The 26,672-nt window shown below is 38.7% G+C and overlaps 1 protein-coding gene across 4 annotated transcripts; it reads left to right on the top strand.

Annotated features, from left to right (window-relative positions):
- The first annotated feature begins 108 nt into the window (after positions 1-108).
- On the top strand, positions 109-26,672 carry cfap44 (cilia and flagella associated protein 44). Of its 4 annotated transcripts, none has more exons than XM_079589985.1 (34): positions 109-155; positions 2,894-3,008; positions 3,333-3,487; positions 4,479-4,641; positions 5,808-5,910; positions 6,028-6,244; positions 6,781-6,895; positions 7,005-7,169; positions 7,324-7,479; positions 7,636-7,683; positions 7,773-7,872; positions 7,967-8,061; positions 11,465-11,674; positions 11,761-11,871; positions 11,976-12,128; positions 12,434-12,670; positions 15,381-15,523; positions 15,706-15,985; positions 16,068-16,123; positions 17,056-17,218; positions 17,318-17,448; positions 18,070-18,275; positions 18,365-18,527; positions 18,600-18,777; positions 21,327-21,794; positions 21,875-22,078; positions 22,177-22,372; positions 22,862-22,990; positions 24,352-24,482; positions 24,575-24,691; positions 24,820-25,021; positions 25,226-25,386; positions 25,827-25,961; positions 26,172-26,672. In XM_079589985.1, the coding sequence occupies exons 1-34, from the start codon at positions 124-126 to the stop codon at positions 26,418-26,420; spliced, it is 5,487 nt and encodes a 1,828-aa protein (XP_079446111.1). In that variant the 5' UTR covers positions 109-123; the 3' UTR covers positions 26,421-26,672. The 4 variants fall into 4 exon arrangements, with proteins under 4 accessions (XP_079446111.1, XP_079446113.1, XP_079446110.1 ...); XM_079589984.1 differs by lacking the exon at positions 109-155 and adding an exon at positions 2,240-2,350 and having other exon boundaries at positions 3,328-3,487; XM_079589986.1 differs by lacking the exon at positions 109-155 and adding an exon at positions 2,313-2,350.

Below are 26,672 nucleotides of genomic sequence, written 5' to 3'. Positions count from 1 at the left end.
TAACTTTCGTTAACTTTACATTAAGTAAATCCACTTTAAAAAGCTAATCACTCCTGGACAGCAATGGAATATAAAAATATAGAGTGACCGCAAAAACGGAAGTTCAAAGACAATATTCTAAAGATGGCTGCGCCCTTGTTTCTCTGGCGCATAAGGTCTTATAGACTTTATACTTATAGTCATAATTATATATATGAAAATACTGTTTTTAGAATCTGTTATTAAAGGTATAGGCTATGTAACTTTTTTTGTTCATATATCATTATATATTAATATACATTATATTAGTATAAATAAAGGTCAGTTGACTTGACAAAAATGATAGGCTAATTTTAAATACTGAATTTTATAGCCTACTTGGTCATCAAGTGATATGTTCAGAATGTTCCTTACACAAAACTATATGGTTTCAGAACGTTGCATGAGTTGTATTCAAAAGTTGTACGTAGCCTACATGAGGGTGAGCAAGTGATGAAATTATTTTCATTTTGTGTGAACTATCCCTTTAATACCACCATGAAAGAAGTTGTGATATTCTTTTCTTCCCTATACTGATGTAGTGAAACAGCTTCTCAAACAAGAAAAAATGTAGAGCGGAACTTGATTTCATGGTGACTTTAAGATGAAACTACCCCTCTGTAGAATGTACTGGCCATTTTTAAATTCTTTCTTTTGTTTATGTGTGTTTCAAGTCTTTCAAAGATGTGCTGTTTCTTGTCTTTAAGTATTACTTAAACATATAGGCCTACATAATAGCCTTCATATACAGTTGTGGTCAGAAAGAATTAATGGCACCCCTGGTATATATGATCAAAAATGGCTGTAAAAAAAAATGCGTTGTTTATCCTTTTGATCTTTTATTATTCCAAATTCCCTTAATCATCCATCCCAATCAATAAAACCAAAGAATATAGTTCTGATGTGCATCACAAAATAGAAAGTTGCTTTAAGAAAATAGCTAAAGAATTGAAAATCCTTTTGACCATCAGGGCAATAATTTAAAAGTTCCAATCAACTAAATATGTTACGAATCTGCCAGGAAGAAGAGGATGTGTGGATTGTCTTAATGCACGGTAAGGAGGAGAGTTTGAGTAGCTAAAGACTCAGGATCACATGAAGAATTGCAGAGATCACTTGAGTCTTGGGGGTCAGAAAGCCTAAAAAAAAAATGTCAAAAAACAACACCTACGTCACCACATGTTGTTTGGGAGGATTTCAAGAAAAATACTCCTCGCTCCTCCAAAAATAAACTCCAGCAAATTCAGTTGTCAGACATGACTGGAACTTCAAAAGGGACAAGATTACGGTCAGATGAAAAAAAAAAAAAAAAAAAAAGCTTTTTGGCAGCAATCCCACCAGTTGTGTAGATGCAGAACAGGGATAAAAAGTACGCCATGCCTACGGTTAAATATTTATGTTGTGGGCCTATTTTTTTTGCTGGAGGTCCTGGACATCTTGTTTAGATACATGGATTCTAGCAAATACCAACAGATAAAAAAAATCAAAAATTGAATGCCTGTGCTAGAAATCTTATGGGCCGTGGTTGGATCGTCCATCAAGACAATGGTCAAAAACAAACATCAAAATCAACACAAAAATGGGTAACTGAGCACAGAATAAAGCTTCTGCCATGCTTCTCCCAGTCCCCTAAGATGAACCCAATAGAAAATGAGTGGGGTGAACTGAAAAGAAGAAGCACCAACATGAACTTGTGAATCTGAAGGATCTGGGGAGATTCGGTATGGAGGAATGGTCTCTGATCTCTTGTCAGTTGTTCTCCAAACTCACCAGGCAGAAGAAAACTCAGAGCTGTTATCTTGGCAAAAGGAGGTTGCAAAAAGTATTTAATAAAAGGGTGCCAATAATTATGGCCAGCGTGTTTTGGAGAAAAGCATTTATTTCACAAAGTGATTTACCCCCCACTTTCAATTATTTTACTTCAATGAAAGTTTAGATTTTTGCGATTTTTTTAAATGAAAGATCAAAAGGATAAACAATGCAGATTTATTTTTTACAGCCATTTTTGATCATATTTATGAGGGGTGCATGCCATTAGTTCTGAATACAACTGTACATAATAAAAACATATACATGCTCTCACATAAAGGGGCTTGTCATGTGATGCTGACTTCCTGCCATTCTACTTTAGCAACAAGAGGGATAAAAAAGAAAGAAAGAAAGAAGCACATGTGTGTGCATATGAGAAGGCCGGTTCAGGTGTTGTCCTAGTAGTGAGAGATGTGCGTGGGTGGATTGTTCACGGCTGTTAGAAATGGGGACAGTATGTTTATGTGAGTCAGTTCAGCCTTGTAAGTCACTGCTGAGTGATGAACAGTTTTTGTGTGAGCAGGTGAGTTTGCTCACATTTGAAAAGAGTGTCCTTGTTGTATGCCAGCTTTTTTTGGCTTTCTGTAAAATAAAATGTCATTGTATTTCAGACAGTTTATGCGTTCATTTCAATATCAATCTTGTATCAAAAGACATGATCCTTCTATTATTTGTAGCACCATCTCCTAGTCTAGTAGAGCTGACCACTGACCACTGTACTGTACTGCCATCTAGTGGCATCTCTGCCGAATTTTCTACGTAAGAGGACGGAGGCGCGGCCAGTGTAACTTGATTGTGTCAAGGTTTCAGTTCTCATATCAGTTATTTTAGCTGTAAAAAAACGGTCCGTTATGCTGCTTGATATAATTTTTTGGGGGGCATTTTGTAATCATATTTGTATTATTATTATTATTATTATTATTATAATCATAAACACACTGGTTTGTAGAAGAGATAAAGAGAGAGAATAACGGTTAACACTTCCACCATTATTATAAAATATATGCTATTAATACGGTGACGTTCACAAGTTGTCACAACGGAAACCTACTTGGTCTCGTTGCAGTTACAATGGACTACAATTCCCAGTGAACATTGCTCGGAGTGTACGGTTACTAAGCAACGCCGTCAGACGAAGATGGACGCTTCCGAGACGCTACGCGATGAAGTTACTTTACAAGGTGAAATAACACTTTTAATGCTTCGTTTTGACACAAAACCATGTTTTTGAGAAACGCGTATTGTTCGTTTGTCGTTTAAACCTAATTCTTATGCAATTTCGATGAAACAACAACAACTAACGTTAGGTTATCAGCAGTAAACAAACTTGACATCTGTTTGCCTAACAGTAACAAACAATGATTGTCATGTAAATAAATATTAAAATTGTTTAGCAGAATTTCATGCAGACATATTAGACCATTCATCATGCATATTTTCTCATTAGTGTGACAAAAACACAATACATCATTTACAGTTTTAATGACATTTTAATTTCAGAGCAGGCAGATGTTTTGGTGGTTGAAGAGTGTGATGGAAACAACGAGGAAGAGCACAAGAAGTTGATCCCACATGATATGTATTACAGCTATGAGGAACTGTGCTCCAGACCCTTCATCACCACAGACTCCAACATCCCACTGAACCTACTGCACCTCTCGTATCCACAGCCATTATCACAAAATAAAATATATACTATATTACCATTTATGTTGCCAGTCAAAAGTTTGAAATAATTAAGATTTTTTTTTAATGTTTTTGAAAAACGTTTCTGCTCACAGAGGCTGCATTAGTTGTTCAAAATACAATACAAACAGCAATATTGTGAAATATTATTTAAAAAATATATACTTTAATGTGTTTTTAAAATGTAATTTTTTTCCTGTCCTGGCAAATCTGAATTTTCAGCATCATTACTCCCGTCTTCAGTATCAAACGGTCCTTCAGAAATCATTCTAAAATGCTGATTTGCTGCTCAAAAAACATTTCTTATCATCAATGCTGAAAACATTGATACTGCTTAATTTTTAGGTGGAAACCGTAGTACACTACCATTCAAAAGTTTGGAGTGAGATACAAAAAAAGTATACTTTTATTCAGCAAGGACAAATTCAATTGATTAAATGTGACTGTAGATAGGCTATTTATAATGTGTTACACAAGATTTTTATTTAAAATAAATGCTATTCATTGAACTTTCTATTCATTGAACATTCTATTCATTCAGTTTCTAAAAAAAACAAATTGGAGTAAAAACTTTTTAATGTTAATAATTATAAGAACCATTAATAATAATTGAGCATGAATAATAGGCTAATTGATCATTTCTGAAGGATCGTGTGACACTAAAGACTATGTAAGTAATGGCTGCTGAAATTTCAACTTTGCCATCACAGGAATAGGATCACATAAATGCAGCCTTGGTGAGTGTAAGAGACTTCTTTAAAACATAAAAAATCTTGATTATTATATATAATAAGTTTGTTGTTTACATTTACATTTATTCATTTAGCAGACGCTTTTATCCAAAGCGACTTACAAATGAGGACAATAGAAACAGTTAAACTAACAGTAGGACAACAATATGTAAGTGCTATGATGTCTTGGGAAGACTATCTGTTCATTTCATTTGCTCCTTAAACTGAGCCCAGACATTCGTTTGGCTATGACTGTGGGCGGAGAGGAAACCTACAGCTATTGGATGAGCATACGTTGGCCTTCATTGCCGGAAATCTGCTCATCCTATTGGATGTGCACACCAAAGAGCAGCGTTATATCCGCTCTAGCAGTGGGGGCGGCATTGGTGCCATCATGGTACATTAATACTGTTATTTTGGTGACTGTATGTGAATAGAAATGCATGGGCAAGTAAAAATATAGCTGCGAGCAGCAATTATAGGGGTTCAATTGCCGGGGTTCAAAAGGCCTTTAATCGTATGCGTAAAAAGGTATTGTTTCATTTAGCAAGCCTGTAACCATCTCAATCATAGATGAAAAATACCATTTACAGCCAATACAGGGAATTTACCATACTAAATATGTTTTTTAAACAGTTATGGCCCCACCTATGGGCTGATCTCCATAAAAGTTAGCATGCTCCTTTAAAATCATGTGCCACATGTGCTCACCTGTTTTCTAAAGGACTTAGCTATAGCTATCCAAAGGCCAAAGTAAACATTTTTTTTATTATTATTGACCTAGACGAGAGTCCCGAAAATTGTGCCGCAGTGGTTTTATCGAGGTCGAGCCAAAAATCTAGGACTAGTTAACGAACATTGTTTTTTGAAATAATCTTCAATATTTAACGAACGATTCTATTGACAGCGGCGCTCCTAGAGGCAAAGTTGCTCAGAATGAGGAGTTCTACCATGCAGTATGAATGTCGTGTGGGTGTGTGCGAAAAATCGCGTGGTATACAATCCTTTACGCACGTGAAAAGCGTAAAGGTGCCCCTCCCAGTGGCCGATTTCTTTCGAGTTTCTTACAGGCCTCTAGGGCCGTGAGCCAAACGGGCCCAGCGAGTTTCATTCCGATCGGCCTCCGTTAACATTGTCTGATAGCTGCTCAAAAGTCATTGGCCGCCGCCGACCGCGTTTTTCGAGATACGCGAATGTCCTCAAAGGCAGTCTTGGCACCTTGGACAAAGACACAACATGACAATTTATAATAAGTCAATCAGACTTAGGGTTGCGTAGTTATTACATTTTTATGTTTTTTCCATGTCATAGCGCCACCAACTACGCGCTTGAACCATTAAATGCCAACAACAACAAAGAATGACCTTGACATAAGAGTGTATGAGCAACATGAAAAAAGTCATAGCTTTTACTTTTAACAGGCTCAGACACATTCACATTTATTCATCCTTCATTTTACACTCTATAGTATTCACATAGATTATTATGCACAATTATGTGGTTATATAGCCTACAGATTTTTGTGGACCTGAAGACCTAATATCTCCTTTTGTCTCTTTAAAGATTCATCCAAATAAGCAATATTTCGCGGTGGCAGAGAAAGGCCATCAGCCTAATATCATCATATATGAGTACCCATCCCTGCGGCCTTACAGAATCCTCAGAGGTAGGACATCAGTGGCAGATCAAATGTCTTACAAAAGTATAACTGAAATTTGAACAAGATGTGATTTGAGACATAATCATACATACATAATTTGAGTTTGTTGTGTTTAATGTGAAGGAGGCACAGGCAGCACATATAGCTATGTGGATTTTAATCGTGATGGCTCTTTACTGGCCAGTGTGGGTGGTGCTCCAGACTACATGCTTACACTCTGGGACTGGAGGCAAGAACAAGTGACGCTGTGCAATAAAGCTTTTGCACAGGACGTCTACAGGGCCACCTTTTCACCCGACTGTGTCGGACAGCTCACTACTTCTGGCTCTGGTCACATCAGGTCTGTATTACTATAATTTATCCACTTATTTGTATTTAAAAACATTTTTTTAAAATATATTTCAAAGATGCTTTTTGTATGTTAAGAAAGAACATTTATACACTACTGTTGTAAAGGTTTGGGGTCAGTACATTTTCAGGATCATTGTTACAGAAATTTTATTTAAAATAATCTCTGTTCTTTTGAACTTTCAACAAAGAATTCTAAAATGAATCATGGTTTCCACAATAATAGTAAGCAGCTGGCTTCAACTGTGAGAAATGTTTCTTGAGCAGCAAATCAGCATATTGATTTTGAGCATATTGAATGATTTCTGAAGGGTCATGTGACACTGAAGACTGGAGTAATGATTTGGTATTTACAGGATAAAAATAAAAATAAATCAGTTATTGTAAAATATAATAGTATTTCACAATATTACTGTTTTTACTGTAGTTCTGATCAAATAAATGCAGCATTGGTGAGCAAAAGAGACTTTTTCAAAAACATGAACAGTATATATGTGCTGAGAGAGTTTTTGGTTTCATTTTTTTTAGATTCTGGAAAATGGCCAATACCTTCACTGGTTTAAAGTTGCAAGGGTTGCTTGGAAGTTTTGGAAAAACAACTGTAACAGATATAGAAGGATATGTGGAGCTTCCTGATGGAAAGGTTTTTCTTCACCACCTTCTTACATTTTGCATATTCACACACACAAACCTACAGATTTTTAAATGAAATATGTTCTTGAAGAAATTGATTCTTTCTCTCTCTCTCCCAGGTTGTGTCAGGATCAGAGTGGGGAAATATGCTCCTTTGGGAGGGGGGTCTGATAAAGGTGGAAATATGCCGTAAAGGTAGACGCACGTGTCATAGCGGAACCATTTACCAGTTTAATCTGGATGAGGGAGAACTAATGACTATAGGATCTGATGGTGTCGTCAGAGTAAGTACAGGTTACTTAGTGAGATTATGCTACTTTACTGGTTTTTGCTGTTGCTAAAATGTGTAAACTTATTTGAAACAAATTAATTTCACGTAGAGGATTTTTTTTTTTTTTTTTAAAGCTTTTAAAGCAATTTCTCCATCTTTTTCCTCAGAGCTGGAATTTGGAGACCATAGACACAGCAGATGCAGTTGATGACAGTGGCCTGTTTGAGACTGAGCCCATGAATGAGATAACAGTAGGCCGTAATGTCAGCTTGTACTCTATGGTCAAGAGCTCCATCCCAGAAACCTCCAATTGGTTTGCTCAGGTATGAAATCTTTTTCTTTTAGATGTGGAATTGCTTTATGTATGTATAATGTATGTGTGTATTTTTTTTTTACAATTACCTTTTTTTTAAAACCATTCTAGTCTGAATATTTGTGTCTGTGTGTGTGTGTGTGTGTGCGGGTTTGATTTTTAACAGGATTCTAAAGGCAGTATTTGGAAACTGGATCTCTCATTCTCCAACATTGTGAGTCAAGTTAAACAGGTTAAAAGAATCATCTTTCTTTTTTTCATGGTGGATCCTATAAGGATTTTTCCTGGCCTTTTGTTTTGCAGACCCAAGATCCAAAGTGTCTCTTTTCATTTCATGCTGGTGCCATTCAGGGCATGGATGTTTCTGAAAGTAGCCACCTCATGGCTACTACAGCCTTGGACTGTATGAAAAAATGTTACATTGACCAAATATATACCCACATACCTATAATATGTGCTTCTGTAAATAATAACAAAAACCTTTTTATCCTACCCAGCCTCTGTCAGGGTGTTTGACTTTCTTTCAAAGAAAGAGCTCACAATAAGTCGCTTCAAACGAGGAGGGACAACGCTCACCTGGGCCTCAGACACGGTAATGTAAATGAACCTCTTAGAAACATGCTTGGAGACTCTCTATGCATCATAGGATTGAGTGCATAGGGATGTCCAATATTGAAATTCTGGAAGATAATATAAGCTGATAATTATTTGAATGTGATGGCCAATAACCAATAAAGAGTCAAGTAAAGTCAAGTCACCTTTATTTATATAGTGTTTTTTTTATATACCTTTTTTATACCTTTATTTATATAGCACAATACAGATTGTTTCAAAGCAGCTTTACAGTGATAACAGGAAAATGATTCAATGATACAAAGAGTTCATTTCGGCTGTACAGCAGCTCTAAAAGAAAATAGTGTCATTGTTCAGCTAAAGTCAGTTCAGTGTTGATTCAGCTCCATTGTAAAGAAAAACAATTGTTAAATTAGTTAATTTAATCTATAAAACAGTTTTGCAGAAAACAGTCATGTTGTTATCCAGCTCAGTTCAGTTCTCATTGTTGAATGAGGGTCACTCATTCCTACTAAGAAAGCCAGAGAGCTCGGGAGCTCCCTACTAAGCAAGCCAGAGGCGACATTGAAACTCAATATTGACATTGAAACTCTTTACAATTTTGTCTAAATAATAAAAAAATACACAAAAAATGTTATACTTGTAATTCTACAGTGTTGTTATTGTACACTAAAACTATTGAAAAACATTGAAATATTGTTTATATTTTATTAATACTTGAAATAAAGCTGAAATAAAAAAAAACACATAAATATTATATGAAAAACTTAAACCTAAAACTTGAAATAGGACTAACTAATATAAATAGGTTTAGGTTGGAGCGCTAAAATTACTAAACAAATACTAAAATAAGAATAAATTAAAGATATATAGAACTATTTCAAATAATAATAATAATAATGACAAATGCACATAACAAAATTACCAAGACCTAAACTAAAATGAAATCATCATCATCATCATCTTCTTCCGCTTATCCTGGGCCGGGTCGTGGGGGCAGCAGTCTAAGCAGAGATGCCCAGACTTCCCTCTCCCTAGACACTTCCTCCAGCTCTTCTGGGGGGACACCGAGGCGTTCCCAGGCCAGCCGGGAGACATAATCCCTCCAGCGTGTCCTAGGCCTTCCCCGGGGTCTCCTCCCGGTGGGACGCGCCCGGAACACCTCCCCGGGAAGGCGTCCAGGAGGCATCCGGAACAGATGTCTGAGCCACCTCAGCTGACCCCTCTCGATGTGGAGGAGCAGCGGCTCTACTCTGAGCTCCTCCCGAGTGACCGAGCTCCTCACCCTATCTCTAAGGGATCGCCCAGCCACCCTGCGGAGAAAGCTCATTTTGACCGCCTGTATCCGGGAGCTTGTCCTTTAGGTCATGACCCAAAGCTCATGACCATAGGTGAGAGTAGGAACGTAGATTGACCGTTAAATCGAGAGCTTCATCTTGCAGCTCAGCTCCTTCTTCACCACGACAGACCGGTACATTGACTGTATTACTGCAGAAGCTGCACCGATCCGTCTGTCAATCTCCCGTTCCATCCTTCCCTCACTCGTGAACAAGACCCCAAGATACTTGAACTCCTCCAGTTGAGGCAGGAACTCTCCACCAACCTGAAGTGGGCAAGCCACCCTTTTCCGACTGAGAACCATGGCCTCGGATTTGGAGGTGCTGATTCTCATCCCAGCCGCTCCACACTCGGCGGCAAACCGTCCCAGTGCATGCTGAAGGTCCTGGTCTGATGGGGCCAGCACAACAACATCATCCGCAAAAAGCAGAGTCGAAATCGTGTGGTCCCCAAACCTGACCACCTCCGGCCCCTGGCTACACCTAGAAATTCTGTCCTTAAAAATTATGAACAGAACCGGTGACAAAGGGCAGCTCTGCCGGAGTCCAACATGCACCGGGAACTTAAAAAGAGAGATCACCACCCCGGTCTACCAGCCCAAAGGTACTGTCCCCGACCGCCACGCGATATTGCAGAGGGGTGTCAGCCAAGACAGCCCCACAACATTGGGAGACTTGAGGAACTCAGGGCGGATCTCATCCACCCCACGCTGCCTTGCCACCGAGGAGCTTCTTGACTACCTCTGTGACTTCCGCTAGGGTGATGGACGAGTCCACCTCCGAGTCCTCTGCCTCTGCTTATTCAATGGTGTCGGTGGGATTGAGGAGATCCTCGAAGTATTCCTTCCACCGTCCGACGATATCCCCAGTTGAGGTCAACAGCTGCCCACCTCCACTGTGAACAGTGTTGATAGGGCACTGCTTCCCACTCCTGAGGGGCCGGACAGTTTGCCAGAATCTCTTCGAGGCCAAACGGTAGTCCTTCTCCATGGCCTGACCGAACTCCTCCCAGGCCCGATTTTTTTCACCACTCGGGTTCAGATCAGGGGGGCCGTTCCTCCCAATCACGCCCCTCTGGGTGTCACAGCCACGTGGGCGTTGAAGTCCCCCAGTAGAACAACGGAGTCCCCAGTTGGAACAATTTCCACTACCCCTCCCAGAGACTCGAAGAGGGCCGGGTACTCTGCACTGCCATTCGGCCTGTAGGCACACGCGACAGTGAGAGACCTATCCCTGACTCGAAGGAGTGAGAGACCTATGCCTGACCCGAGCAGGGAAGCGACCCTCTCGTTCACCGGGGTGAACTCCAACACACGGCGGCTGAGCTGGGGGGCTATAAGCAAACCAAACACCAGCCCGCCTTTCCCTATGGGCAACTCCAGAGTGGTAGTCCATCCTCTCTCAAGGAGTGTGGTTCCAGAGCCCAAGCCGTGCGTGGAGGTGATACCAACTATCTCTAGTCGGTACCTCTCAACCTCACGCACAATCTCAGGCTCTTTCCACGCCAGCGAGGTGACGTTCCATGTCCCTAAAGCTAGTTTTCGTGTCCAGGGATCGGGTTGTCGGGGCCCCCACCTTCGACTGCCGCCCGATTCACTATGCACCGGCCCCTTACGGTCCCTCCTGCAGGTGGTGAGCCCATGGGAGGGCGGCCCCACGTCGCTCCTTCGGGCTGAGCCCGGCCGGGCCCCATGGGGGAGGCGCTCGAATGCGAGCCCCAACCCCCGGGCCTGGCTCCAGGGTGAGGCCCCGGCTGCGCCATGCCGGGCGACATCACGGACCTTGTTTTTGCTTGTAACATAAAAAGGGTTTATGGGTTTATGGTTTATAAAGTAGTATGAAAGATGGATATTTATTTTGAGATTAGATAAAGATTACATTTATCAATGTTATAAATTATGAGTGACAGCAAAAGTAACAGAAAATGTTCTTTGATGACAGCAAATGTATCTTATTTGTAAAAATAGGCTTTCACAAATAAATATCCAATATCAAACAATACAGATATATTTAAAAGTCTCTAATAGTCTAGTACCAGGATGTTTGCATATTGGATATTGATGGAGAGTGTGTCTGTCTCCACAGCTGAACAGTGGTGGGGGTCTGCTGGTTGTCGGTTTTGATGATGGTGTGGTACGTCTCTTAGAGCTATATAACCCTCAGAGTCTGCACAGGGTTGCAGGGCGCACACGCTCTGGAGATGCCGAACTTCGCCTTAGACAAGCTCTCAAGCCCCACAATGCACCTGTCACTGCTATCGCTTATGAGAGAAGTAGAAAGATCATGGCTACTGGGGTAAGGGTTGAGTGTGTGAGCATGATTTGTGTCGGAATATTCTGCTGTGTTAATATTATATTCTTTTGCTCTCTTTTTGTCTTTAGAGCGCAGACAGCACTGTTTTCTTCTTTGCGGTGGGAGAAAGATATGAACCAATTGGGTTTGTTACTGTCCCAGGGCCTGTGCAAGGCCTGGAGTGGTCACCTCAGGCACATGTGAGTGATGATGATAGTTAACGGTGCAACTCACTGAGGCTCTTGTTGTGAATGTATCATATGATTTATTGTATCGCACTGAAGCTTTGTATATGTGTTTAAAGGAAAAAAACACTCTGCTGATCTTCTGTCAAAATGGTCACGTGGTGGAAGTTCAATGTCCTGATCCTGGAGCACAGACCGGTGGAAACACCTTCCAGCTTTCAGGACTTCCCACAATACATTTCTGCTTCAGAAGCATCAAGTCCCAAATTATGGTTATCCACCGACTCTCTCTTTGCCATTCTCTCTCTATTTCTCTTTAAGTTTGTATTGTTGTTTTATTTTGTTGTATTCTGCTTTCATTCATATTTTATTTACTTAAATTTATTAATTATTTTATAAACTATTTTTCTACATTTAATTTGAATTCTATTGATTTGGATTTATATGATTAAAATTAATAATTATTTATATGCACAGTGATGATACAAACAAAATTATTCAAATTATAGCAATGGTCTGTAATAATGTCTATGATGTTTAATGTTCTGCTGCTATCATTTTGCATGTGTGTTCGCAGAGAGATGCAGAGGTAGCACTCAGGCAGGCCAGAAACGAGAAGAAAAAGAAAGAGAAGGAGGAACGCTTGAAGAAACTGTTGGAGCAGAAGCCAGATGCCACAGAGGAGGAACTACAGGAGAAAGAGGAAGAAGAAGATGAGGAAGAAGTGGAACTGCCTCCTCTTTACATTCCATCTCAACCCAGTCCTTTACACTGTGGCTTTTACTCAACACCAGGGTCATTCTGGCTTTCTATGGTAAATACATACACTCACAGACATACACTACTGTTCAAAAGTTTGAGGTTAGTAAGATTTTTTTTTTTTTACAGAAAATAATAGTGTTATTCAGTAAGGATGCATTAAATTGATCAAAAAGTGATAGTACTGGTAAATACATCTTTAAAGGGGTCATGACATGTTTTTTTATTTTTATTATTATGTTCCCTTAGGTGCAATTATAGTATTACTATAGTTTTTTTTACAAAAAACTTTTAAAATGTAGTGATTTATGACCTTTTCCCACCCTGTTTCTCATCCTCTGATTCAAACAGTCTGTTTTGGGGGTGTTTCCCCTATAAGAGTTCAGTGTTAACGCCCACTGTTATGATTGGCTAACGTCAGTGCCTATGCATCAATTATTAACGCCCCCAGCCAGAACATTTGCGGATTCAGCGTATTTAAAAAGTAGTTTAAAGTTTTAAATACATTACTTACAGTTTGCGTCGTCGTTGTTGAGCCCAGAATAGTCGGCACGGACTTATCTTTGAGCAACAGTTTTCTGGCAAAGCCATCATCATTTTGGGATTTGTTCTCAAAACAGTCATCCTTCAAATGTATAGAACAAACGCTTAAACTAACACTGCCGTGACTGAGACGTCCGCAAAAAATAAAGTGCATCCATTTTTCCCTGACGACTGGATCTTTCGCAGCGTATTCAAAGATGTTGTTTGTCCACAGCCAGGAACAGCACATCTGCGTGGCATCGTAATTTCCCTGTACACAGACCCACTCGCTGTCCGTCGACTGAACACTTGTGAGGCGCGCAGTGCGCGGGCGCGACAATGATACGAAATGAGCGTAGTTGCCTTGCGCTTTAAGCGTAGTTGTCTTGTGCTGGAGGCGGTCTATATGCAAACGCTGGTATGTCACTTCGTACCATGACGTCACTTCTTACCATGGATCCAGAACGAGCTGTATTTAGAGCTTGATTAAATAAATGATTCGTTTATAATGGGGAGGACGTCTTAAGCTATGAAACTTGCAGGACGTTTTAATGGTACAAAGACCTCTTATATACCAAAAGATCAAGGCAAATTTGGTTTCTCATGTCATGACCCCTTTAATGTTACAAAATATTTATATTTCAAATTAATGCTGAACAGTTATTTTAAACTTTCTATTCATCAAAGAATCCTGTAAAATATATAATTGTTTCCACAAAATTATTAAGGAGCACAATAATAAATGTTGTTTTGAGCAAATCTGCATATTATGATTTGTAATTATAAATCAGCAAATATGATTTCTGAATGATCATGTGACACTGAACATGAAAATTCAGGTGTGCTATCACAGGAATATATTGCTTTTTAAAATAAATTCAAAACAGTTTTTTGAAAACATAATTCAAAACATAAATTGTTATGATATTTCACAATATTTGTACAGACTGCTCCGAGACTTGAAAGGTTGGAGATCCAAACGCAGCTTTTATTAGAGGGACAATCCAGACTGTAATCTAAAATACAGGCAACAGGTCAATAACCAGGCAGGCAATCCAAACAAGCAAACAAGGCAGGAAGCACAGGCAAAAGGGTAATCCAAAAACAGGCAAGAAATCCCCAAACCAAGAGACATGAACCAGGGAAAAGGCTCAGAAGTGCAGAATTTGAAAGTGAATTAACCCTATTCGGACGGTAATTGTTTCTTATGTGGACGTCTGCAAAAAATAAATTTGCATTTGGTGCACATGGTGATTTATTGACGGTGGAGGAGCGAGTTTTGTAATCTCACGAACGCGCTGCTCACATGGTCAGTCACATGATTGTCTGGTGTTAATGTCCATATTTCATTTAATAATAGGAAAATAATATTCTATTTATTATTTATTTAAAACTCATTTAAAAAATAGGAAGCTAGACATATGCTATATTTGAAATGGTTTTCTGTCTTGCATTTTATCTCAAAAGGATGTAATTTAAAAAATATGGAAATTAGCAGAAACAAGTTAATGCAGCCTCTTATTTACGTGAGGTAAAAATAAAGCTGCTTGGTTTGTATTTTTAATGTTGTGCATAAATTTATATTTTTAAATTGTATCATATTTTGCTGCCATAATAACAGCTCTTTTCAAATGTTTCTTCGGGGCTCGGCAGTGAACAAAAAGGATTTAAACAGTGAATTTTGAAGTGATCTCTTCTTGTAAACTCAGAGATGTGGATTTGGACGGCAATTCAATTACCACACAACCTTGGTGTTTGTCAAAAAAACAGTAGGTAATTCAGGTGGGGATTTTTACGCAGGTGGTGGGAGAAAAACACTGACATTCTGGATTTGGATAGCAATAAAATCACCAATTAACCCCTGTAACCATTCAAATAAGGCTAAAGACAGCGTGAACATGGTTTAAATAGGCTGAGAATGACAAGGTAATGAGTAACAGCTCAATGCAATCATTTATGATGAGTCCAGGCAAAGGATTATGGGGAATAAAGTCCATGACTGAGTGGCAATTGTTAGGGGTTGAGTGCCCTCTGGTGGTTATCACTGGCACTCCAACTGGTGATCGTGACAATATTACTTTTTATTTTATTTTACTGTATTTTGCTCAAATAAATGCAGGGTTGTTGAGCATAAGATAATTTTTTATTTTATTTTTTACTTTCATATCCCAGACTAGTAACATCAATGTTACTAATAAATATGCTGTGTGTCATCTCTCTCTTTCTCTCACTCTCTCTATCAGGGTGGCTATGACTCAGGGTATCTGTACCACTGTAAATTCTCTGAAGAGCAGAGTGAAGATCCATTAGAGAGAAAAGACGAGCCCTTCTTCTTCTTACCTGTGCATGACACAGACCATAACCCCATTCTCACCATCACATTCAAGTAAGGTTTTTCTCTCTACACTTGGTGTGTCTATGTGTGCAATCCATGTGTTTCTCTAATAGCCTAGGAACTGAGAAATCATTATTAGTTTCCTTATTGGATTCTATTTATTTTTTTAAATTCAGCAATTAATCAGAAGGATGATGTTTCCCACACCTTACTTCTCACTCTTCCTGTCTTAGTTCCAGCAGGCAGTTATTGTTATGTGGCATGGAGGATGGCAGTATTCGGGCGTACCCTGTACAGGCCTCTGACCATCAGCTCAGCTCCATGCAGGCTTACTGGGCCCTCAGCGTCCATGACAACCAGTACGGCCATGTGTGCCACCTCCGCTTCAGCTTTGATGACATGTTTGTCCTGACCGCAGGAGAGGATGGCAACATCTTTTCTTTCAGCTGTTTGCCAGAGGTGGAGCTCCAGAAAGCCATGCAGCTCAAACATGCCAAAGTGCCCTCTCCACGGGTTAGTGTATATTTATGTTTGTTTGTGGTTAGTGTGTACTTATGTGTTTTAACTTTACCACCTTATTCTGTCATGAAAACAGGTTGGGCTGGAGTTGGAGAAAGCAGCACAGGACATAGAGGATCCATCTGCTTACAGGTGACAATGTGTATATTGTGTATAATGTATATATTATATAGCAAGCAATAGGATCAAGGCTTGTGTTTTTGCTACGTACAAAGACACGAGCAGTGCTTATCTCCGTGCTTTTCTGTGTGCCATAGCACCCAGTGTGCCACAGAGTCAATTGTAAATAATCTTTAAAATGTTTCACACAAAACTAAATAAATTACCATTCAACTCTCTTATGTTCACCAAGGCTGCATTTATTTGATCAAAAATACAGTAAAACAGTAATATTGTAAAATGTTATCACGATTTAAAATAGCTGTTTTTTATTTTAATATATTTTTAAATGTAAGTTATTCCTGTGAAGAAAAGCTTAATTTTCAGCAGCCAATTCTTCAGTCTTCAATGTCACGATCCTTCAGAAATTATTCTGATATGCTCATTTGGTGCTCAAGAAACATGTATTATTATTATCAATGTTGAAAACAGTTGTGCTGGGTAATATTTTTGTGGTAAACGTGTTTTTTGTCTTTACTGTCACTTTTGATCAATTGAATGCATCCTTGCTAAATGAAAGTATTCATTTATTAAACAAAATGAATTGTCTTGTTTTCTTGTGATCATGCATAAAAAAATGCTGCAATAAGACTGTTTACTGTTCTTGATTTTATAAATCCAAATAAAAGGTAAAGCTTTCCTGTTTATTTATTTATTATTCTATATTTACAGTATTATATTTATTTGACGCTAAATTTATTTGGATTTTAGAAATCTTTAGGAAAGGAGAAATCTTGAGAAAACATTTTGTTTTAATCACAAAAACAAGAAAAAAACTAATTTTCTTTATCCATCACATCTTCTGGCTTTAAAAACACTTGTAAATAATGAGTCACAATGACAGAATTTCCATTTTTATTATCATGCATGGTGCTTGTTTAGTTAGCATAAGTGTGTGTGTGCAGCATAGAAACAGCTAAACAGAAGCTGGAGCTGGACCGCATGCATAAGGAAGCTGAAGAGAGGAAACAGGAGCGGCGTAAGAAGCTGGCTGAACTGCAGAGTCGATTTCAAGCTTTACTGGAGCAGAACCAGAGCCTTCCTGAACACATTCGCCTCCATCGCTCGGTGCACAGCTCTCACACTCCTCCTCGCTCACTCACCTATTGCAGTGTAATGATTACATTGACACAATAATCTAACATCATATTTTATGGGTGGTTGTAGGAGTTTGAACTGGACACGCGCTTCCACGAGGAGACTGAAAGACAGACTGAAGAGAGAGTGATGGAGGTCAGGAAAGAACTGTCCTGGGAGGAGGAGAAACACCGGATTGGCCTCAAAAAACTACAGACCATGTACTATACATCCACGCATAACCACTTTTTCTCTATTACTTTACTGTTACATGATTTTTTAACTCTAAATCTCCAAATATGTTACCAAATAAATTCTGTTATCATTTACTCACCCTCATGTTGTTCCAAATCTGTATGACTAACTTATGTGCAACACAAAATAAGATATTTTTAATGTTTCTGGCCATACAATGACAGTCAGTGGGGTCCAAAACAACATTGTACTCTTATGACTTTCACTGAATAGACAAAAACAGTTGAAACAGATCTTATTTTCAGGAAAAATCTTATTTTGTGTTCTACTGAAGAAAGAAAGTCAACAATATGAGGGTGAGTATGATGACGGAACTTTAATTTTTGTTTAATGAGCTCTCCCTTAAGTCTTAGATGTTTCCAATAAAGCTTTTAAAGAAAAAAATAAAAATAGACACAAATGAGACCGCCGTTAAAATACAATATAGGGCTATTAAAATGAACACACAAAAATATAAATCTAAGAAGCTGGACGCTTAAGCAAACGTCTTAATTTGTAAATGTCATTTATTCTCATTGATTTGTAGGAAGAAACAATTGAGTACCACGGCTTTTGTTTATTCTTTCATGTTGCTGTTGTCTCTGTAGGTTCTGGGAGTCGGTGGTGCAGGACACGGTCACGGTGTATGCGTTTAAGAGTGGACATAAGATCTCCAACTACAGACTGTTGGCTCTGCCTGCCGTACAAATGCATCTGCGCCCGCACGGCACAGTGGCCTCTCAGAGCGCAAACGTGGAACAAGAGCATTGGCTGAACAAAGCACAGCCCGGCAAAGAAGCCAGCAACATTTCACGTGAGACAGCATGAGTGTGTTAACTTGACATTTAGACTTATAGGAGTGTACGTGTGCAGTCATCATTCTACTTCTCTCTTTCTAAGCAGTGCAGGATGAGCTGGTAACAGATTCGATGATGCAGTCAGGAAGGATGCAGTCAGGGTCTCGTAAACTGGGCAGCAGAGAGGCAGAGAAACTCCGCAAAGCTGCGGAGAAGGCAGAGAAATCCCGAGCCATGATAGAGAAGAGGAAAAAAGAGTGGGAAGAACTGTGAGTGAATGCCAGTGTGTGAATCTCTTGGTCTCTGTGTTTATGTGTGTAACATTTTTAATGCTTCCTCAGCTATGCCTCAAAGCCCAGTGAGGACTACGAGGACCCTAAGGATGTGGAAGCGATTCGATTGGCTAAAGAGAAAATGGGCGACTTTAAGCTGAAGTCAGCGAAAGACTTTACTGTTCCTGAACACTTGAGGATGAACGTGGACAAAAAGAGAGTGCAGTTAGTGGAACTGGAGAAGAAGGTGAATGGCAAAAACGTATCAGCAAAAATCACACCTTAATAGAAATGTAAAATTTTCACAACGTAAAAATTATATTGTAAACGGAATATAGACAGTGAATCTGATTATACATACACTCAGGGGCGTAGGAGCAATTTTGAACCTGGGGGGGACAGTAAATTCTAGGGGGGTTCGGGGAAAATTTACAATATCCTCCACACACACGTTTGTAAAGCGGCCTCCTGTATTTTTGTCCACATTAGCCCAAATTTTGTCCACCTCCCCCAAACTAATATTGACCCGCACAATCAAAAATCAAAACAGCCAATCTGGCAACACTGCCGTCCACTCAGTCCTCAGACCAGAGTTTTTTTTTTTTTTTTACAAGTTCAAGGATGGTCACAGAAAATTCAAGTTATCGTTAGTTGTCTCATTTGGAGACTCCGAAATCGGCAGAGATGGCAGGCAATACAAAACAAAATCTTACATTGGGAAATAGTTGGGGGGACAAAACTTAGATTTACGTATAATGGTCCTACGCGTATGCATACACTTCTTTGAAAGAAGTCTTTAATGTTTACCCAGGATTTATTTATTTGATTAAAAAACAGTTCAGCACAGCAGTAATATTGTGTAATATTATCACAATTTACAATAACTGTTTTAAATTTCTATATATTTAAATTAAATTTATTCACGTAATAGCAAACCTGCAAAAACCTGTAATAGCAAACCCTAATTAATAACCTGAAATATAAGAACAGCATTTATTTAAAATACAAATCTTAGTCTTTAATATTAATCTTAATCTCTTTAATATTTTGTCCTTAACAATTTAATATGTCCTTGCTGAATTCTTACTTACGGAAGCCCTGAACCGCAACGTAAAAAATAAAATCTAGTATTTCGAGATTAAAGCGAAATATTTTGAGAGTAAAGTCTAAATATTTCTAGAATAAAGTCGAAATATTTTGAGATTAAAGTCGAAACATTTCGAGATTAAAGTCGAAGCGAGAATACAGTCTTCCATAGAAATTGTGTGTGCATTCATAACGGTGCGCGTCCATTGGCGCAGAGCGCGTTTCCAATTCATTGTTTGTGTGTGTGTGTGTGTGTGTGTGTGTGTGTGTGTGTGTGTCTGTGTCTGTGAAGTCGAACTGCCTCGGACATAGATCTACACAAAATAGTAGCTTTTTACTTTTATCTGGTCTTTCAACAAAAGGAAATTCTACACAGGTGCTAATCTACCAACATGCATTACCATGGTGTTGCCTATAGACAAGCTCGTCTATAGTGGAGAACACTTAACAGTAACCGTACTGTCTCCCTCTTCACCGTAAATACGTTCTGGATACATTTTAAGTGCATTATTCTGTATCCAATCATTTGGCCGGATCCCGTGATTTCCTCAGATATAATAACCACTGGTGGTGGTTGAGGAGAGATTCCCTGATATGAGTGTAGGCCTAAGACATATGCAAACGCTATATAAATAAATTAATAAATAAATAAATAAATTAATTCATTCATTCATTCATTCATTCATTTGGATATTTCCATGCACGTCTGAAAAGTGTTTTCGCCTATAGGCTAAAGTCTATTCCGGCACAGTATATTTTATAACGTCCTATAATGATATCCTAATACCATATTGGTATATTGGCACCTGTAGAATTTCCTTTTGTTGAAAGCCCAGATAAAAGTAAAAAGCTATTATTTTGTGTAGATCCATGTCCGAGGCAGTTCGACTTCATAAGCCCAATTCTTTACACACACTTTACACACACATAATATTATTTTTATAAAAAAAATAATTTGTGTGAGTTTTAGATTTTAGTTTAGTTTGAAATTGAAAACTGAAACTGAAATGTGCTTATGGCAAAATAAAAGAAGAAGCTTTACTTGCAGTGTAAGTTATGAGCGCATTACGCGTAATAAATTGGAAATACTCGCTCTGCGCCAGTGGACGCGCACCGTTATGAATGCCTGTGACAATGTGAAACAACGGCAAGCACACGCGTAATTTCTACGGAAGACTGTATTCTCAAAATGTTTCGACTTTAATCTCAAAATGTTTCGACTTTAATCTCAAAATGTTTCGACTTTAATCTCAAAATGTTTCGACTTTAATCTCAAAATGTTTCGACTTTAATCTCAAAATGTTTCGACTTTAATCTCAAAATGTTTCGACTTTAATCTCAAAATGTTTCGACTTTATTCTCAAAATGTTTCGACTTTATTCTAAAAATGTTTCGACTTTATTCTAAAAATGTTTCGACTTTATTCTCAAAATGTTTCGACTTTAATCTCGAAATATTTCCGTACTTACTAGTCCAAAACCTTTGAAACATTTTCTCCATTTTGCATATTATTGTCAATGGAAATATTATTTTTATAAAAAAAAAAAAATGTAGTGTGAGTTTTAGATTTTAGTTGATTGATTTGGTGATTTGGTGTCTTTTTAACTAAAATAAATCTTAGTATGACAATAAGCTCTTATGATCTACTAAATGGTTTGTTTTAACCGATATATGCATGTGGTGGTCTACGTATTTTCATGTATGCTACAGATCTTTGAGAAGAAGTCTGAGATGAACTCCCATGTGATGGCTCTTCGAGACAGTAAGGTGGAGATCGTGTCTCAGCTCCATGCCAAGTTGGAGCAGCTACAGGCGATCCAGCAGCACCTGCCACCTGAGAAGCGTCTTCCACTGCCAGCTGTGCCTGTCTTAATGCCAGAAGAGATGCCCGAGAGGAAACACAGATACACCCGGACAACCTTGGAGCGTTACGCCACTCTTAGGGCCAAGATGGCTTCCACTGGCTTGGATGAACAACATAATGGGGAGAACATTCTAGAGCTGCTTGAACAAGAGATTCAAGACACACACACTGAGGCTCAGAACCCGCACATGGAGGACGAAGGTGCGGAAACAGTCTCTCAGAAGCAGGAAGAGGAGCTCACAGAGCTAGAGAAAGAGAAGAGAGAAGTCGAGGAGACCAAAAACCTGTACCAGCAGGACAAACTTCTTAAACAGGCGAGTTTGGTGTGCATTAGGAAAATCGAGGCGAATTGTATTTATCCCAATCCTTCAAATGTCTTTCTCTCTTTCTGCAGATGGAGGAGGCAGTGTGGCGTTTCGACGCTGAGTTACGTGTGTTGCGTCACGAGAAGCAAGAGTTGGATGTGTACATGAAACTGGCTGATCTGAGACATGTGACCCTGTTTGAGGAGCTGCTGCTTTTGAAGGAGTTCGAGAAGAGAGAGGACATACTACAGGAGCGACTGAGCACCTATATACAGGAAGAGCAAGAGATCAGGGTGGGTGTTTTTTTATTTGTGCATGGGACATAGAAATGATGTGTGTGTGTGTGTGTCCAGTACAGAACAGTTTCCATATTCATTGTTTTGTGTGTCAGGCCAAGATGCACGAATGTAAGAAGCAGATGGAGCAGAAGAAGAGAGACATCCTGAGACTCCAAGGGAAGGAGAAAACTCTCACCGCCACCTTTCAGGCCTCATTGGGGGAGAACAACAAGTTTGAGGAGTTCCTAACCAGAGTGTTTAAGAAAAAGATCAAGCGTACGAAGAAGAAAGAAACACGTGGAGGTGAAGGTGAGCTGTAAGAGTGTGTTCTGTGTATTTCACCTGGTGAATCTCAAAATGTCACATTTCACCCTGAAAAGGAAATATATTTTAAAAATATTTTATCGTAGTATCTAAAATATACATATTTTAATGATGATTCTCATTACTGTTTTGCAGTTATTTTTTTAATTAAATAAATTAAAGGCAGTTCATGCTATCATGATGACCAAGTACTTTAAATATATATTCATATATTTTTAATGTCTCTCGGTAATGAGTACAGGTAATCTTTGTATTTCACAATGCAGTAATGAGAACTGGTAAAATGAGCTCAATGGTCTTTATTTTTAAGTTTGCAATATATAATTTAATTTTTTGGGTAAACTGTAATGCAATGACAGGAACAGTTAGAATATACATAGAATTGTCAGAGATTGCCATCATCAGAGTCATGTTGAAATATAGAACACGTGATTTAAATGTAATATTTGTTTTGTTTATTACTCCTTCCATCAGGTGGTGATGTGACAGATGATGAAGATGACAGCGATGAAGACTCTGATGAAGAGTCAGACAGGGATAATGATGAGGATTATGATGACTCTGAGACTGGAGCTCCCCTGGACGACAGTGTGTGCCCACCAAGTAAGATCAAATTTGTTTAGACGTTTTCCAAGATGTGAGTTCCAGACCGTCAGCGGCCGTTCAGTGCTCATGTACCCACCGAGAACCGCTTTATCTTGGTCAGTCCTTCTGCAATTTGCCACCGTCTCTTATGTAGATAATGTTTAAACAGGAGGTATAATTAATTTTGGATATATCAAACGAGCAATCTTTGCTCTTATTAATCTACTTTATGAGCGAGTCAGTAGCAAAGATTTTATATTGAAAGAGAGAGAGAGGCGTTCAGATAGCGCTCGGACATCGAATTGATTCCTCTTTCGTGTTTCCTTGCCCTTGAACAGTTGAGAAAGAACCCCCCCATATATATATATAATAATTATATAACTTAAATTATATTACATTTTTTTTAGCTGATCCGAAAAATGATCCGTTCCGTGGCTCAAAAACCGTAAATGATCTGAAGACGCAACTTACATTGCATTAACCATGGGAAATCCCAATAGTTCACTTACATTTTTTAATTCTGTTATCATTTACTCACCCTCAAGTTCTTTCAAACCTGTATGAATTTCTTTCTTCTGCTGAAGACAAAGGAAGATATTTTGAAGAATGTTGGTAACCAGAAAGTTGATGTATCCCATTGACTTCCATAGTAGGAAAAAAAAAATACTATGGAAGTCAATAGCACTGCACTGTTTGGTTACCGACATTCTTCAAAATATCGTCTTTTGTGTTCAGCAGAGAAAAATAATTTATACAGGTTTGAAACAAATGAATGATGACAGAATTTCTATTCCTTTTACTGTTAAAAGGACAAAGACAAAGATATCGCTTTCCTCAGCAGATTTTGTGATTATGAATAAAAGAGTATGAATAATATACGAGCAGGTAATGCACTCGCTTAGTCGATCTCTCTCTTATAATAGGCTACCTACTCCACTAGTACTTAGCGTTCCTTCATTGCTAGTTCTAAAGAATTAGTTACGGAGACTTGAGCTCAATTGTTAAACTGTCAGTTTGAGATTTGAATCTGTGGCGGAAGGAAGTAGTTCCGCACAAAAGACACTCCGTTTTTAAAAACACTCCATTGTTGTTTCTTATTTATTTACTCACTTGTACCGTTGAACTAGCTGTGCGATATGGCTGTATATATTAGCACGGCTGTGATTGCCTACTGCCCAATCACAGCCAGCCGTGCTGATATAGAGTGATATTGCACGGCTAAGAGTGTGATATTGCTTAGTTTGGGATCAGTAAGATTAGGGTCAGTTTTTATTCACTTTTAAATTAATACTTTTATTCAGCAAGGACACATTCAACTGATCAAAAGTGACAGTATATATACCGTATATATATATAGGTCCTGTCTCTCTGTTTTTCAGACTGTGATCCCGAGCTCTTTGATAACACACTAAGGTTGCGTGAACATCGTCTGGATGTGGAGGAGCAGCTGCAAGAGGAGATAAAAATGGTTGACAGTTTAAAGAAGGAGTGTGACACACTGGCTAAGAAAGTGAGAGATATTTCTTTCCACTCCCACCTTTCTTTCTGTTTCTTGTTTTTTTAAAAGAACACGCTAAAGAGACAGTGTGTTTGTTTGTGTAGGAGAAGATTGTGCAAATCAATCGCAAGGCAGCAGAGGGCGATCTGGAGCTCATTAATCGAGAAAAGCAGCAAAGGCTGAATGAAGTGGATGTGGTGGTGCCGCTCAGACTTCATCAGGTGTGAACATAATCACACATAATTGCTGATTATCTTATGTTATATTGTACATATATTTACCATCTCAGCCTCTGCTAAAGTGTAACTCACAACCAATACCAAGTCTCTCTTTCTCCTTGTCTGAGCAGATTGAATATGTGAATAATGGTCTCTTGCCGGGTAAGCTTGACTCAGCACTGATCCTGAACACAGCTGATCTACAGCGTTTGCAGAAGCGCATTAAAGAGTTACAGGAGGAGAAGACTGAACAGCGAGAACTTTATAAACAAGCCAAACAACAACACGTACAGCTCAGACATGACCTTAAAGACATGGAGGCCAGAACAAAGGGTCAGAGATGTGCATACATGATGACTATTTCAAATCACACACTTACTTGCCTGATAGGCATTATCTAGGCAATTTTACAATCTATTATAAACTCAATTTCCAGTCTTTTTTACAAACTGAGGGAAAAGACAAAGTTACATTTCTTTAAACTCGAGGTATGAGTTTAAGTGTATAAAGTAATACATTACATACATTTCTTTGCAGAGTCAGAAGTACGTTGCGAGCAGCTGATGCTCATGAAGTTTGGAATGCTGGTTGAACTTGAAGTTCTGCAGACTCTCTCAGGCAACAGGAAGGTAGAGGAGATGAGACAAGAGGTCAGGGAACGGGACGCCAAAAACACACAGGAGCTCAAACACTGGGAGGTACACTGACACAAAGAACATGTGACACTGTTTGGGGGTTGCTTTACACTACCGGTCAAGAGTTTGGGGTCTGTACGTATTTTTAAATACTTTTTGAAAGAAGTCTCTGATCAAAAATTCAATAAAAGCAGTAGTATTGTGAAATATGAATACATTTTAATTTCATAAATTTATTTTAAAATGTCATTTATTCTTGTGATAGCAAATCTGAGTTTTCAGCTGAATTGATTTAGTATTTAATCATTTATTTGAAATATAAATCTTCTATAAATGTATTTATAATCACTTTTGATCAATTTAATGCATCCTTGCTGAAAGTATTCTTTAAAAAAAAAACGTTCTGACTCCAAACTTACATAATAGTGCATGTTATAAGTCAATTATATGGTTAAATGTGGCAATCCAGACCAATTGTTCATTATCATTTGTGTGCGTACCAGACAAAAGTTACTGAAGCAAGAGAGGCATTGACCGAAGTCACGAAACAGAACACAGAGAGACTACGTAACATGAACAGCCTGCTTAGCCAGAAAAAAGCATTGGACGACCAACTCAACTCCCAACAGAGGAAGACGGTATTCTTTTCTTTCATTATTCGCATTTCATCACTTTATTTATTTAGTTTCTTAACATTAATAAAAAACAGATATCTGACATGATTTTGTTTACTACATTTCCGTTTAAATTTCTACAAATTTACTGCAGTTTATTCACAAGTTAAGCAGCACCTGCAGCTGTGAATTGATATGCAGGACACAGACATTCAAAATGTGTGTTTGTTTAAGGTGGGTCAGTTCCAAGGCTGTCTGGTCGAGAAACAGGAACTGCAGAGGCTGCAGCGGCTGGTAGAGGCTCAAGCTCAAGACATTGAGGCTCTCAGTGATGAGATCCGTGCTCTCTCACGCAAAGACGGACACATTCTCCCTCCGCTCGATCCTGTCCCGCCTCCCGTTCCCGCCCCGCCCCACAGACACACAGCAAGCAATTCTGGTGTGCACAGGAAACTCAACCTCAGCAGCAAAGCTGTGAAATAGATCCACATACACACTTTTGCCCAAGTACAAAATCAGCATGTTAGCACACAGACCTCAAACTATCAATCTGTTCCTGTAGACATGTACGACAGGCTAAATGCAATAAATTCTTACCTTGGGGATTTTAAAATGTGTTATGTGTCTTCCTCAAGATTTACCTTCTTAGAAATTGCATGTATAACCTCTGAAATTTCCCACATTATTTTATCATAATAATCAGGCAAGTTTCAAATCCAAATCACAATGTCAAAG

This window comes from Phoxinus phoxinus (genome assembly GCF_949152265.1).
Source record: "Phoxinus phoxinus genome assembly, chromosome: 19".
NCBI lineage: Eukaryota > Metazoa > Chordata > Actinopteri > Cypriniformes > Leuciscidae > Phoxinus > Phoxinus phoxinus.
This window is presented reverse-complemented; position numbering and strand designations above follow the sequence as displayed.